The sequence below is a fragment of the Pelodiscus sinensis genome, chromosome 25, assembly GCF_049634645.1.
Source record: "Pelodiscus sinensis isolate JC-2024 chromosome 25, ASM4963464v1, whole genome shotgun sequence".
Classification (NCBI taxonomy): Eukaryota; Metazoa; Chordata; order Testudines; family Trionychidae; genus Pelodiscus; species Pelodiscus sinensis.
In genome coordinates, this window is record NC_134735.1 from 1,548,420 (window position 1) to 1,563,211 (window position 14,792).

Consider the following 14,792-nt stretch of genomic DNA (forward strand, 5'->3'; position numbering starts at 1 on the left):
TTGGCCTGGCACAACCAAACCCTAAACTTGCTTTAAGTTATAACAGGAAGTTGCATACTAAATTTGGTGGTCCCAGCTTACCCTTTAGGAGTTCTTGAACAGAAAGACTCATAGACAGACACTCTCAAACTTTTTAAAATACATAATAGACTAGCAGCCCCTGCTTGCTGCACTCAGCAACCCCCCTCTCATGCAGGGTAGGCAACCCCAGTTCTCCCCCCAGCCATACCACCCAACTCTTCTCTTCCCCTTGGCTATGCCAACCCGAGCCTTCTGTCCCTCCTCACTGCCTCCCCCCTCCCAACCTCTCCCCCGGTGTGCTAGCCCAGGCCCATTCTCCCTCTCCCAGTCAGCTGTGCCAGTCCGGGCTCTTCCCCCCCCCCCCCATGCTCCCCCAGGCCAAGCCTTTTCTCACCCCCTGGGCATGACCCAATCCAACCCCCCTCTCCTGGCCCTGGCAAGGCCAACTCTCTCCCCACAGCCACCAGGGAGGAGGGAGGCTGCCCCACAGCAGCTGAGAACTGGGGAAAGGAGAGGGAAGAGGGGCTGCAGGATGCAGAATATGACATGACATCACTGTCATCCCGCAGGAGATTTTTTTTTATATATATATATATATATAGAAAGATAGCCCTCTGTTCTGGAGCAGGAGGAACAGTATCGAGTAGGACAAAGCCATTTACAAAGGAATATAGATCTTTGCTACTAGCTGCAGACCATGTGAGGCTCTGTGTCGTAGTAGAGCTCTATGCAATCCAGGAGTCTGCGATATGGATTACACCCCTTGATTCACAATTGGGCTTCAGAATCTGAGCTTCCATTTAAAAAAAAAAATTAATGTTGTAGCATTTTTATTGCAAGTGTAACCCTGAAAACATGCAGAATAAAGGCTTAAATACATAGGGAAATAGTCTGCAGTACTATTCTGCACTGCACTCTTAGTGGCAGTGTAGACCCTATGTATCAACTCAAACACTTTGATCATGCACAGGCGTGAAAAAACACACAAGCGACAAAAGTTTTAGCACTGAAAAGCACCATATTGCTGGGAGCCATGCTCCTGGTGATAAAGCTACCACCGCTCGTTCAGAGTGTGTGGGGAGGGAGTTTATCACCAGGAGAGCTTTTCCCTGGCAATAGAGTGACTACACTGCCCACCTCATAAACCAGGCAGTAGACATATCCTTATTCTGCACCAAGTGCCTTTATACAGTTTAGTTTAAACCACTTTGGGAGTGCAATAAACTGAATCTGCACAAAATTACTCAGTTTGGAATAAGAGGTTCACATTGGGAAGCAGTGTGGAATAGCTATCATGTTAGAAATTCACACCCTAGTTTATTTTGCAACAGCTTCCCTGTGTAGACAAGTCCTAGGACCTATGTGAATGCAGTGACCTCTTCCAGAGCCAGCAGACAACTTGTAACAATACCTGAGAGGTGTATCCCAGTTGTAACAGTCCCTGTCCACAGGTGGGGAGCTGCTCCTGTCTCTACGGGCTAAACGTTCACCTTCTTAATAGTTAAACCAATAAAAAAAAAAAACACATCTGGTCTCAGTCTTTTCCTAAGCCATAATAATTCTAATATGGACCAAAGAATTATTAATTTGTATTTTCATAAATATCAAGGCCAAAAGGGAGCATGAAATCATCTAGTATTATCTCCTATGTGTTACAGGCAATGAAATGTTCTGTTTTTCCTGTAAAAAGCCCAGTAACTTGTGTTTGGCTAAAGCATAGCTTGTAGATGGGCATCTTCAGCTGCAGACATCAAGAGATAGAATCCACCTTCCCTTGGTAATTTGTTCCAAAGGTCAGGCCCACACTGTGAAAAAAGGTGTCTTCTTTCTAACAAGAATTTGTCCATTACTTCCCTTTTTCCCCTTACTGTGTTATCCTCAGTTCCTAGGTATCTCATGTTTTCATTCTCTTCTCAAATTCCTGTATAAGCCTTCTTCCAGCAGTCCCCTTCTAAAATAGAATGAGACTAGTTCAGCCATAGCCCCCTCATGTTGTGTTCATTTGGGATACTACAAGATCTGGTCATGCATGACCAGAACTTTAAATAGGTCTCCAGGGCACAGCTGGCAACCTACTGGAGGATGTAATGTTGACATTCCAGTTGGCAGTGCTCTTCACTCTTCCAGGCTGAGCTTTTCCCCTTGATTTTGTCACCTATGTGATGAATACTTTGGTATCCTCTCACTTTTTTCTCCCCACAAGAGTAGTGTAAGTCCAACAGAATTCTTTTCAGGAGAGATGCACTGTACTGGTAATTGCCAGACCTAGGGTTCATTTTTGACTGTTACATAATCTCAGTTAAGTCACTTCCCCTCTGCATCTGTACTGACTCCCCATTATTTGGTCCCTCCTCCAATGAGTAGATGCACCCTGCCACTTGGGCTAAATATACAGAATAGGTTTTTGAGCTGATCAGTTCTGACATAACTATTAGTATAACAGGTAGCAGCTAGGAATTCCAGTCATGGACCAGGGTCTCTTTTTGTTCTGCATTTATACAGCATCAAGCAGACAGTCCACATACATATTCTGTAAGGAGCTACAGAAACAAGGTTTAAACATTAACCACTCCCAGAAAACTGAAGTATCCTGGAATTCAGGTCAGCAATTAAAAAACCCTAAAGAACCCTGGGCCAGCCATCACTTGATAAACAGCAATTCTCATCACTACACAAATGTCACTTTCAACTGAATGGTACATTATTTTGAGGATATCATTTGCCCCATGATGTGTGTTCCCATAAAGTAGGGCTGTACTGAAGTAAATGTTGCAATAAAACTGAAGGGCAACAAAAGAAAAGGTGTCTAATTTTGAGGTCTGAGAGCTGTTTCAGAAGTGCTGACCACTCAAAATGCTAGCTGGTCAGGAGCAGTTAGTCTTCAGTGTTCCTGAAATTGAGCCATTAGGTGCCTCACATGATACCAGGGTCTCATCTTCCCCCAAGATTTACACAAGCTTCCGGGGCAACAGGCTAGGGTGTTCAAGCCATTCAAGGGGTATTTTGTATTTAGCTACAAATGTTCTCTGAAATAGATTATATCAGAAGTCCAAGTTACAAGATTTCCGTTTATGCTTGACATGAGTAGAATTCATTTTTAGAGATCATATGGTCCAGTAGCTATTTACCTAGACAACTAGCAGTTATTCCTTTACCTCAGTGAACAGACTCTTGTAGCCTACAGTCACAAGACTCCTCCTAGAGTAGGTTTTCCCAACCTATGGGTCGGGACCCAAATATGGATCTCCATTACATTTCAAAAGGGTCACCAAGTGTCTCCTCAGGTGGCTCTGCCTCTGCTCCTCCCCCATGTTTGAATTGTCTTGGGTCACCAAGTCTTCCTGAATTGTCAAGATGGGTCCCCACCTGGAAAGGTTGGGAACCACTCAAGTCTTTCACTTTGAACAAAGCTTACTGAGCTGAGTGTCAGTAAGTGCAGTGATGATCTTTCTCCCATTAGACTGGCTTGACTTGAGTTAAATAGGGAACATGTATCAGCCAACAGTAAGATCAGACTAACACAGCTACCTCTATTACTTAGTAATTAAGGAAGTAGACAGACTATTTTGCAAGGATAGCAATAGGAGTTGGATGCTTAACTGTTCTTGGTACCTTGAAAAAAAAAAAACTCCCCCTTAAGCACCAACTACTGCTTTAGCTAGAATAAGTATGTTTTGCTCACAAAGTGTGACCCCTCTGAACTGGTAAGAGGTATAGATTGCACTTTACCATAGCAAATACTGGAAGTCTTGATAAGATGCCCATCTTTAAATTTAAGCCTCTTTGCCATTAGGTTAGGAAAGCAGATAACCCCAGCAAGAACAGTGTCTCAAGTCTGAAGTCACTATTTCCACTGAAGTCTCTCCATAAAGCTGCATGGTGACAGATAGCTCACTTAGTGTTTCCAGAAAAGTTGTTTTAAAACAAAGAAAAAGAGTCAGATTAGTCATGGGGTAACAAGGACATATTTGTTGAGTATCAACATCCAGAGGGAGGTGATTATGGATTGCTTAAACAAGAACAGTAACAGCTGACAACTGCTGAGCTGCCACAACAAGGCTCTTATTGTAAGATTAAAACAATGAAGACAGCTCTAGGGAAAAGGCTGCCATACAGTATATCTAGGAGCTGAGTGTAAGGAAAAGGAAAAAAGTGCTGTTTCAGGGTTCTCTCTAACATTGAAAGGTGGTCTTATTTCAGTCATCTATTAAAAAAGTTTCAATTTTGGTATCATACTAGTTCCAGAAATAATTCACTTATGGTAATAGCACTGTGCAGCTTTATTAAGTCACTCAGTTACAGTAGTATCTTATAAGACTGGGACAAAGTCAGATTTTGAAGTGTAACAGATACTTAGCATGGAATTGTTACTACATATTCCTTTCACAAACATGTCTTACAGAGCTTATACAGTACTAGCCATCAGCCCAGTAGCAAGTGCACTGGAGTAGAAAAGGATGCAACAAGAAGATAGCTACACTGGAAAGACAACCACTTTAGAAAAAAAGTGAAACACGCAAGATCTCCCCTTTAGTCCCCAAAGCAAGTGTACAGTTTGGATCTAACTATACAGCTCTACATCAGTTTTCTAGAAATTCAACAAAACCCACTGGCCAATACAGTCTTTGGATATTTAGGGGAGGGGAAGAAAGTTATTTCCCAGAATGAAGTCAGTCACTTTCATTCTCACCAGGTTCTTTGCCTTCTTTGTTCTTCCGTACTTCTTCAATATGCTTGTCCTGAAGAAAGGAAAGGTAATTGAATGATTAGTTGTTTGAGCGAGTCTACTAAGACTCTAGGTTTGTAGCAGCACTGTCTACACTTCAGCTGCCAAACATTCACATCTGACCCCAATGGACAAGATGAATTATAGCATGCAGCACTGAGTTTTGAAGATCTGTTAACTTGCTTTCTTTCCTAAAGTGCATAAATTCCCTCCAGTCCCTCCTCCCAGAATTACTATAGGTCTGAAGGATGTAAGCTGTATAATCCTTAGTGTGGCGACTGACCAAAAGATACCCCCAGATGTCTATTTAGAAAGTTACCCCACTCTGTCATTAATTGGTTAACTAATACAAAACATACAAAAGTTCTTCCCCAGTGGCAATTGGAACTCTGCACCTACTTTCTCCCTCAAGCGCTCCAGTTTAGCAGCCATTTGTGCCTCTCTGTTTTCTTTGTTAGCTTCCATTTTGTGGGTCAGCTTCTCTTCTGCCATTTTGCTGAAGTTATTATTTTCTTCAATTGCTTTCTGAAGCACTTCTTTTTCATGCTCTCGTTTCTCAGCTAATTGCTTCAAGACTTCTGCTTCATGAGACTAACAAGATAGACCATGCATGTTTAGACACAAGACAGATGACAAGGTTGTCTCCAACGTAAACCAGTTTTACTGCCTATTGCATTTGAAATTGTATCTTAATGTGCAGGGCTCACCAAGCGGCGGCGAGCCCTGCTCGCCAGCCAGGCAGCTCTGCACATGCACAGATCGCTCTTCCAGGTTGTAATCTACTCGTCACAGGCGAGTAGATTACATTATTCGTTGAGCCCTGTTAATGTGCATCAGGCACAAATCCCTAGTACAGTCTCTACTTGTCTAGATTCCATCATAGCTGAGTACACAAGAAAAGAAGTTCTTGCAGTTAGTGTAAGGGAATACTGCTGCCAAGTAGAATGGATTATTCTATCCTCAAGTCACTATGTTTTTGCATGAACCTATGGACAATAACTACTACACAAAAATCAGAGGTTATGTTTGTGTTAAGAGCCTTTGCATGTATGACCTAATTTATAAAATTTGCATGTATAATAATTACACATGTAAAGCTGTATCACAACAGCAGAGTGTTTCTCTGAATAACACTCTGATTTTTCTAATAACCAGATTTTTCTGGGAGGAGTTAAGACTTTACATATGGGCCTGTCTACACTGGCTGCAAGTTCTTGCGCAAGAACACTGACATTCTAATGTAAGAAATCAGTGCTTCTTGCGCAAGAAATCAGTGCTTCTTGCGCAAGAACTATGATGCTCCCGCTCAGGAAGAAGCCCTCTTGCGCAAGAGGCCGGTGTAGACAGGAAACATGAATTTCTTGCGCAAGAAAACCCGATGGTTAAAATGGCCACCAGAGCTTTCTTGCACAAGAAAGCATCTACACTGGCACGGATGCTTTTGCGCAAAAGCACATGCCAGTGTAGACGCTCTTGCGCAAATACTCTAACACAAAAACTCTTGCGTTAAAGAGTATTTATGCAAAATCTTGCCAATGTAGACGTAGCCGTGAAGTATAAGATAGCACAACAACTATAGGGAAGACAACCTGTCAGTTAATAAAGAGAATGCTACTTGTTGGTCTCAAGTTAAATGCCACTTCTCTCTCCCCCTCTCCCCCCTCCCCCCAAAAAATAGGAAGTGAGGGGAGGAGGGAGCAGAGGGGGAGAGAGAAGGGCAGCCCTGAAAGGTCTCTAGGAATAAAAGAGAGATCTAAAAAATATATTTAACACAATTGAGTAAGCTTTAGAAGTTTCACTGCAAGCCATTTAACAAGCAAACATTCTTCTGCTCTTTTGCAGCAGTGATGGAATGTAGGTAACCAGCTGTTTGTCCAAATGAATGCTTCTATTAAGATTTAGTCCTGCAAGTTTATATTTATCAGAAAGGTTTGTGCATGTTTCAAATGAGCTTTACCTGACTGGCCCTTTTTAGTTGCTGTTACTTTGGATTTACCTTGCGTCTCTCTTCTGCAGCTTCCAACTTCTTCTTAATTTCTTCCAATGAAAGATCCTTTTTCTTTGGAGGGGAGAGGGGAAATTCTGGGACTGCTTCTTTTGAACGAGGACTGAGTATCAGCTCAAATGCCTGCCCAGAGGCACGCTTTTCCAGCTCCTTCACCTGAATATCTAAGAGAATGACAAGACACTGGTATTTTGAGCCAGTTTAAGCAATGACTTTTACTTCATTACACTGGATTCTTAGATTTAGATAATCCAGCTGTCGAATGGAGAGTTTAAAATTAACAGTTTAGCCTGTTTAAAGCAGCAGCATAGACCAACACCACATTTGTTTTTAAATTCACATAGCCCCTTCCACACAACACCCTAGTTCAGTGTTCCCCAAAGCGGCGCCCGCCGGGGCATTTGTGTGTGCCCGCCGACAACCTGGGCCGGCCCCGCCCCCAGCGCAAGACACACACCGGCGCCTGGTGCGCAGCGCTTGGGTGGCCCCAGCCCCAGGGCACATGGCGCCGGTCCCAGGCGGCGGCGCCGGGTCCATGGCACAAGGCGCTCGGGCGGCCCCGGGGCATATGCCGGCGCTGGGTGCGAGGGCATCCCCGCCCCTGGCGTGCCCCAGGACCCGCAGCCCCCACCCCTGGGCGCCCAGCACATGAGTGGTCCCGCCCCCGGGCACCTCTAAAGTTTGGGGACCACTGCCCTAGTTAGATAGGCAAATATCCTCATTTTGTAAATGGAGAACTGAGGGAAATAACTTGCCCAAAGTTCCACAGAAAGCTGTTGTTAAGTCAGGGATTGAACCCTGATCTCCCAAGTCCCAGTGCAGTGTTTTACTCAGCAGGACAGCACACAAATGGCTCCTAAAAATCCTGCAGAACTGACTTATCTGCTTATAGGACTTCAGGCATCACATCCACATTGTATAGTCACTTTCATCAAAGCAGATGGCTTTCAGTTCATCTACACATTATCTGCTAACAGACAAGGCTTTTCACGTACATTTAGTTTTCTAGCCCCTACACTGAGAGAATAGTATTTTGCTTATTTAAGCTCAAAGGGGGTAAAGGAACTTCCCTTTCATTCAAAATATTTACAAGTTACTAAAAAGATCTAACACAGGAATATTCAATAAAATGTTCTTAACATTACATACCAGAAGAAGCCATGACTAAGAAGGTAGGCACCAGAAACGTGCTCCAGGAAGACTCGGATCAGTTGAACCCCTAAGTAATTAATAATCATTAATTCTTTGAGTCAACAACCACAGCAGAATGCAACTCCCATTAAAATCACTTTGTACTGAATACTGAAGAGACATTAATTACCAACAAAACGACCCTTGGGATCCCTTTGAACTCTGATTTGTTTGTGGCAAATTTAGGCAATTGGAGAGGTTTCCATTATTTCAGGGACTCGGGGGCTCAGTTGAGCTCGGAGTACTTTCAGCCCTTTTTTGTGGCCTTTGCAATTTAGAAGTACAAAGTAAGTATTTAGTCCAGTAATTTCTTTGCCTCCACAAGAGGCTACTTATCCTGCTTTTTCAATAAAAAGTCAAACTGAGGAAGTTAATACACTTTAAAATGTCAAGGGTGGCCCAATAGACTTAAGGAAGTGGACTTTAATTTTTTCCTCTCTCTTTGTAACAACCATTCTCCTCTGATGAGACAAGAAGCTGTGAGCTTAAACTGCAGCAAGAGGTTCGGGTTGGACTTTAAGAAATACTTCCTAACTGTCAGGGTGGTTAAGCACTGGAATAACTGCCTAGCAATGTTGTGGAATCACTATCACTGAAGTTTAATAGCTGGTTAGGCAAACACTTGTCAGGGATGGCCTAGATGCTGGGCAAAATCCAACCCCCCCAGCTGTAAGTATTTGCACTCTACTAATCAGCCAGCAACAGCTACACCATGTGTCCAACTGCCCCTCCTCGCTCCATCTTGCACTAAGCTGCACCCAGAACCTTCCTACTGTGCAGGATGAGAGGGAGAAGATAATAGGAGTGAAAAGCCGATGTCAGTGTCTTCTCCTAGTCCCTATACCCCATCTCTACAGACTAGGGGGTCAGGAAGAGGAACATATAGGAATGTTGCTTCAGTCTGAGATATAAATGGTGACCAAGATGAGTGTGTTGCAAAGAGGCATTTGCATTGTTCCTAACATTTCTCCAGCAGCCAGCGCTCTCACACCCCCCCAGACTCAATGGCACACACTCTCTGCTCTACATAGTGACTGTAAATACTGTGCCACACAACCTTGTGTCACACTGACAAATATACACAGTATCTCTCTAGCTCCCAGTTCTGCCTTTCCAGGGGCCTGGAGCCACTTTCTAGCTCCCAGTTCTGACTTTCCAGGGGCCTGGAGCCAATCCATCAGAACTTCCCAAAATACATGAAGTGGCCCACCCTGGTCTAGATGATGCTTGATTCTACCATTAGTGCAGGGGACTGGACAGCCCCTTGCATTTCCTTCCAGTTTTAGCATTCTATGCTTCTGTGAATGGATTCGGGAGTACAGCCTATTCAAAGTCCCAGATAATCGCACTGACAATGTAGACTCAGTCAACACAGCATTTAAAACTACAATGAAACAAAGACAGCTGTCCCTTGAGACCATTTGGTGTGCTTTTGCAGATAGGCCCAAATTTCCCTCATTTACATGCTATGGCTGGTACACATCTACTGAACAGAAACCAAGCTGTATTATAACATTCTTGGAGAATAACCATCTTGTAACACTTGGCTCTTAAAGCCATTTTCCATCCATAGATCTCAAAGCACTTTACAAGATGGACTGTACCATTATCCACAATTTAATGGGGGGCATGATGTACCCAGGAACCCAACAGAGCAGTATTAGAGTCAGGAACAGACTCAAATTTGAGTTCTAGCCCAGCATTCTAACCAGAGAATCCACTAGAGAGGGGCCAGTTATGGTAACAAGTGTCTCAGGACACAGACACGGATCCACTCCCACTCCCGATGCAGACTCTTGCTTGGGACGATATAGAAGCCCCTGGATGAAGAGCGCCATAAACGCACAGAATTATCACTGAACACTGAGCGCGGACTGCCAGATTAGGGGCGATGGGTTCTAAACCCCAGAAGCGGGGCGGGCTGCGCAGGTCGAGCGAGACGGCTAGGAGCGGCTGGCCTGTCGAAGAGGGAAGACGAGGAGCGGATCACCAGCTGCAGGAGCAGGGCCAGAGCCCGCAGGCGGAGCGGGGCTGAAAGCGGGCACGGCACAGCGCGTGGGGAGGCAGGGCCAGGAGTCGCCCACAGCCACTCAGAAGCGAGCGTGACGCAGGGATCCCTGCAAGCCCCGCCCCCTGCACGCGCGTTTCGAACCGCACCGAATTCAAACCGCTGGAGAGCGCGCGCAGGGGCTGCGGGGAGGGGGCGGGGCCAACGGCACCATCCGGGCACCTGGGCACCCCCTCCCCAGCTACCCCCTCCCGCCTGTTTCACCACATAGCGGCTCCCGCCTTCCGCGGTCCTGAGGCGCCAGCCGCGTGCCCCGGGGAGCCTCTTCCCCCCCCCCACTCAGCCCCGCGAGCTGGGGCCCGGTTCCGCCAGTGCCTTGCCCGCCACCGCGCCGCGGCCCCGCCCGCTGGGCGCCGCCCCTTCGCCGCGAACAATGGCGGGGTCCTGTCAGCGGCAGGGCGGGGGGCGCGCACAACAGCCGCTGCCCGAGCCGGACCCCACGGCCCCTCCCGACTGGGGGGGGGGGGGGGCGCTTCCCGCCGGGCGCCGCCCGAGCCCCACGCGGCGGAGACAATGGAGCCCGCCCCGCCCATTGTCTCCCGCAGCCCCGGCGCCTTTGTCAGGGGAGCGGCGCCTTCACTCCCCCCGCCCAAAGTCCCTCGCGGGCCCCGGCCGTCACCTCCCCCGAGCGCCACTCCCGTCCCGCCGCTTCGCCCCGGGCGCCCCCGCCGCGCCTGCCCCGCTCGCTCCCCACCTGCTCCGTCCGCGCCGCTGGCCACACTCCGCTCTTAACCGACCTGCCGCGCACAAAAGCGCCAAACAATGGCACGTGACCCGCCCCGCCCCTCCCCCATTGGCCGAGAGCGGCGGCACGTGCCGCCCCGCGGGAGGGGCTGAAGGGGGGGGACTCACGGGCCCCCTTCGCCTGGTGCACGCTGGGATCTGTAGTCCACAAAAGGGGGCGTGAGGGGGTCGACGGGGGGGGCCCGGCGCGGACGAAGCTGCCGGGGGCGCCGGGGGTGGGGGGGCCAGGACGGCAGGGTCTACCCCTCCCCTCGCCCACGCGCGGCGACGCGCGCCCCCGGCCCTGCCCGTCGGCCCCACGTGTGCAAGGGGGGAGCGGGACTCCCTTTGTCTCTTGCCGGTGCCCCGCCCGCCCGCAGGGGCCAGGGCGACGGAGGCTGCCCCGAGGGGCTCGGCCCAGCGCTGGGTCCCCTCCGCAGAGCCGGCTCCTGCGCCGCCGGGACACGCCCGGGGAGAGGCCAGGCGCGGGCTAATTCTTCCACGTGCCAGGCCACAGCGGCGCCTGTTCCTCCCGTGCGAGCGGATCGGGGCAGAGAAAGCGGAGTGACCCCCCCATCACACAAACAACACCCCCCAACACACCCAACCCCCATCACAAACACAACACCCCCAACTCCCTCCCAACACACCCAGCACCTCCACCCCATCACAAACATCCAACTCCCTCCCAACACACACACCCAGCACCCCAACACACCCAACCCCCATCACAAACACAACACCCCCCAACACACCCAACCCCCATCACAAACACAACACCCTCAACTCCCTCCCATCACACCCAGCACCTCAACCCCCATCTCCCTCCCAACATACACCAAGCACCCCCAACCCCATCACAAACACAACACCCCCAACTCCCTCCCATCACACCCAGCACCTCCACCCCATCACAAACATCCAACTCCCTCCCAACACACACACCCAGCACCCCAACACACCCAACCCCCATCACAAACACAACACCCCCATCTCCCTCCCAACACACACCCAGCACCCCCAACCCCATCACAAACATCCAACTCCCTCCCAACACACACACCCAGCACCCCAACACACCCAACCCCCATCACAAACACAACACCCCCATCTCCCTCCCAACACACACCCAGCACCCCCAACCCCATCACAAACATCCAACTCCCTCCCAACACCTCCCCAACCTCCTGTCACACACTTCCATCACCACAATTCCCTCCCTACACCCCCCAACAGACCCTCTACCTCCCAACTCACACAACACACACACCCAGCATACCCCCAACTCCCTCCCAACACACACACACAACACCCCCCATCACACCCCAGCTTACTGCCTGCAAGTGCCGAGCGGCAGCAGAACAGAGAGCAGCTTGTAGCTTTGGTCCAAGGGACGCAGCCTGCCTTGCTGACGTCCCCCAAGCGCCACAGCCCAGCCTGCCCGGGGGCGGGATATCACGGGGGAAAAGAGCGGAGTGCTCCTTCCACTGAGGCTTGTCACAGACAGCGTTACTCTGGGCAGCGGCTCCACTGGAAGCCCCTGCAGCCTCGCCGCTAGCCTCAACCCCCATCCAGAAGGCTCGTTTCACACGCACCTGTGAACTGCTTCAGAGCCCCCACCCCTTTGTGCTAGGCAGGGGTAGATTATGAATAATTCTGGTTCTGATATTGCATTACTAAGCATAATTCCCGGGCGAACTTTGAATGAAGGGGCTGGGGTTTTCATGTGTTCTTTCACAATTATTTCCATTTGATTCCCTCGGTAATTTTTGTGATCCACTCATTTAAATTGCATCAAAAGTCAACAGGCAGGAGCGGTAAATGACCTGGGAAGAGCAGCCTTAATGTGTTGCGAGCCTAGCTCTTTGTTTCAAAGGCTTTGTACCTGAAGTCTTGAAATAAGAGGTTTCATTAAAAGGAGATCCACCCCTGTTGTGCATACTTTAAAAAACAAGGATTTTACACACAAAATCCTACCTTAAGGAAGGTTAATATTGTGACAGAAAACTATAAAGCTTTCAAAGCAATGATTATTTTAAACGCTTGCTCTGGTTTTCTTGCTGATCTAACGTCTATTTCCATGGAAACAGCATCCTGTGGCAGAACTGTTAGAACTAGGTTTCAGCTGGATCCACTAGCTCAACACAGCAAGAGCCGTTTGTAAGCAGCATTTTAGAGCCGATGTTAAGAACTAGTGGCTAGTGCAATGTTAAACAGAGAGCCATCTGCTTGACCAGTTCGTAAGTAAAGGACCTAAGTATTCTTGTGAAAAATAGCTCCGGTGCTGCTCCAGCTACAGGGTGCATCCTATGTGAACAAGCCCGCTACAGGTTAGTGAGAAACAGGAGCCAAGGGGTCTAGTTGTAATCTCTCTCTCTCTCAGGCTATGATTACACTGCTTTAAATGTTGTTTGGAAACTGAACCTGCTGAAAAGCATCATTCCTAAGTCAAGGGTTCTTTTTTTCTTATACAGTTATTATTATCCATGTGATTTCAACAGTTTGTTAGGTGCCTGTTTGTATTTTAAAGCCTTTTAGGAAAAAAGAGAGCGTAAAAGTCTCAGAGGGGGTCACCCTGTTAGTCTGTAACTTTAAAAATGAGTAGCCCTGTGGCACCTTAGAGACTAATAAATTATTTATTTAGTATCATGAGCTTTCGTGGGCAAAACCCATTTCCTCAGATGAGCTTGTCATGGGGTGATCTCAAGAGTCAGACTAATTTCCTGGGGTTGCGGGGGGAAGAGAGGTTGATTGCAATTCCTGCCACTTCCAGGTGCCAGGACCTCCACAGAGACGTGAAGAAATATAATCAGTACTTCCTGCAAAAGGGAGAGGGACTGGAATCCTGTGACCCGTCATGGGGCTAGACTCTATACATCTTGGCTTGTTTGCCCCTTGTTAAGAACTAAAAACAAAAGAAGGCCTGAATCCAATATTATCTCTGAGACTAAGATCTTTTCCCCATATAACCTGTACAATTTAGAGGCAGCATTGTACACTGGCTAGGGCCCAGTTCTACCTACTTTCTTTTGTGTCATCTTGGGCAAATGACTTCAGCTCTCTTCCCCTGCCAATCCTTTGTCTGCTTTGTTTTACTCTCTTTAGGCTAGGGCTGTCTAACTATGGGTGTGCATAGAGAAGCAACACAGTGGATCTCTCAGGGAAAATGGAGTACATGAAAATCAAACATAATTTACACTGCACCACTGTTTCTAGGCATTGTTTGTGGGAGACCTAGCAGATTTCCTTTGAGTGCAAAAGCCCAGCAGCTTTTGGTAGCGGGCTTCTTTGCAAATAAGAACAATCTTTCCATTTATTTCAGGCTTTCCCAAACGTTCACATTTTGGAAGAGAAATTTCAGTATGAAAATCAGTTATAGTGTTTACAGTATAGCCACCAAAATTCAGGGCCTAAGAGTAAATATGCTATTTCAAACCTAACCCTACCCAAACCAGGTAACCAATACGTGCATCTTGGCAGAAAGAAAGGACAATGGTCCAGCCTGAGGCGGACACTGCAGGATACAGAAAGGTGGCCATGGCCTTGTTTTTTAAACTGGGGATTTCAGCAGTTGGTGGCTAGGAACCAAGGTCACGCCATAGAGAGCTGCACCTACTTGAAAGCAAGCTCAATTCCATTTGTACATATCAAAGCTTTCCTCGCTTGATTTAGGTCTTTATCCCAGTGCAGCTACAGCTGTAACTGGTCACCAACTGCAGAAACAGGGGTTAATCTCCAGGATAAATCAGCAGTAAGTCCTTCCGATGTTTATTGATCACCCCCAGCTCTCATTGACTTCAATGGAAACAGGCTTTTTGTCTTCCAGGGGGGTTGAGGGTGTGCAGCACCATTCAGGTTCAGGCCTTCAGTGAATCAGTGTTGAGACCTCTCAGGACTTGCACGCAGCTCCTGACAGGATGGGGCTCTTGAGTTCTACATCAATCAGCCTGGGAAGTATAAATCCCCAAGGGACTAGATTTTCAAAGAGGCACATAGGCAGTTAGTGAGATTTTCAAAAGCACCTGAATCCCGTTGAAATCACCGTGCTGTGTGACCGT

General features: G+C 47.9%; 1 protein-coding gene across 3 annotated transcripts; it reads right to left on the minus strand.

The window, feature by feature from the left end:
• Window positions 1–4,283: 4,283 nt before the first annotated feature.
• STMN1 (stathmin 1) lies at window positions 4,284–12,147 on the minus strand. 3 transcript variants are annotated; one of them, XM_014572160.3, is made up of 5 exons: window positions 12,069–12,147; window positions 7,902–7,971; window positions 6,744–6,916; window positions 5,147–5,338; window positions 4,284–4,760 (listed from the first exon to the last, which is right to left on the minus strand). In XM_014572160.3, exons 2-5 carry the CDS (start codon window positions 7,912–7,914, stop codon window positions 4,692–4,694), a joined length of 447 nt encoding a protein of 148 aa, XP_014427646.1. In that variant the 5' UTR covers window positions 7,915–7,971; window positions 12,069–12,147; the 3' UTR covers window positions 4,284–4,691. The 3 variants fall into 3 exon arrangements, with proteins under 3 accessions (XP_014427646.1, XP_075765298.1, XP_075765299.1); XM_075909183.1 differs by lacking the exon at window positions 12,069–12,147 and adding an exon at window positions 10,706–10,795; XM_075909184.1 differs by lacking the exon at window positions 12,069–12,147 and adding an exon at window positions 9,790–9,883.
• Window positions 12,148–14,792: the final 2,645 nt, after the last annotated feature.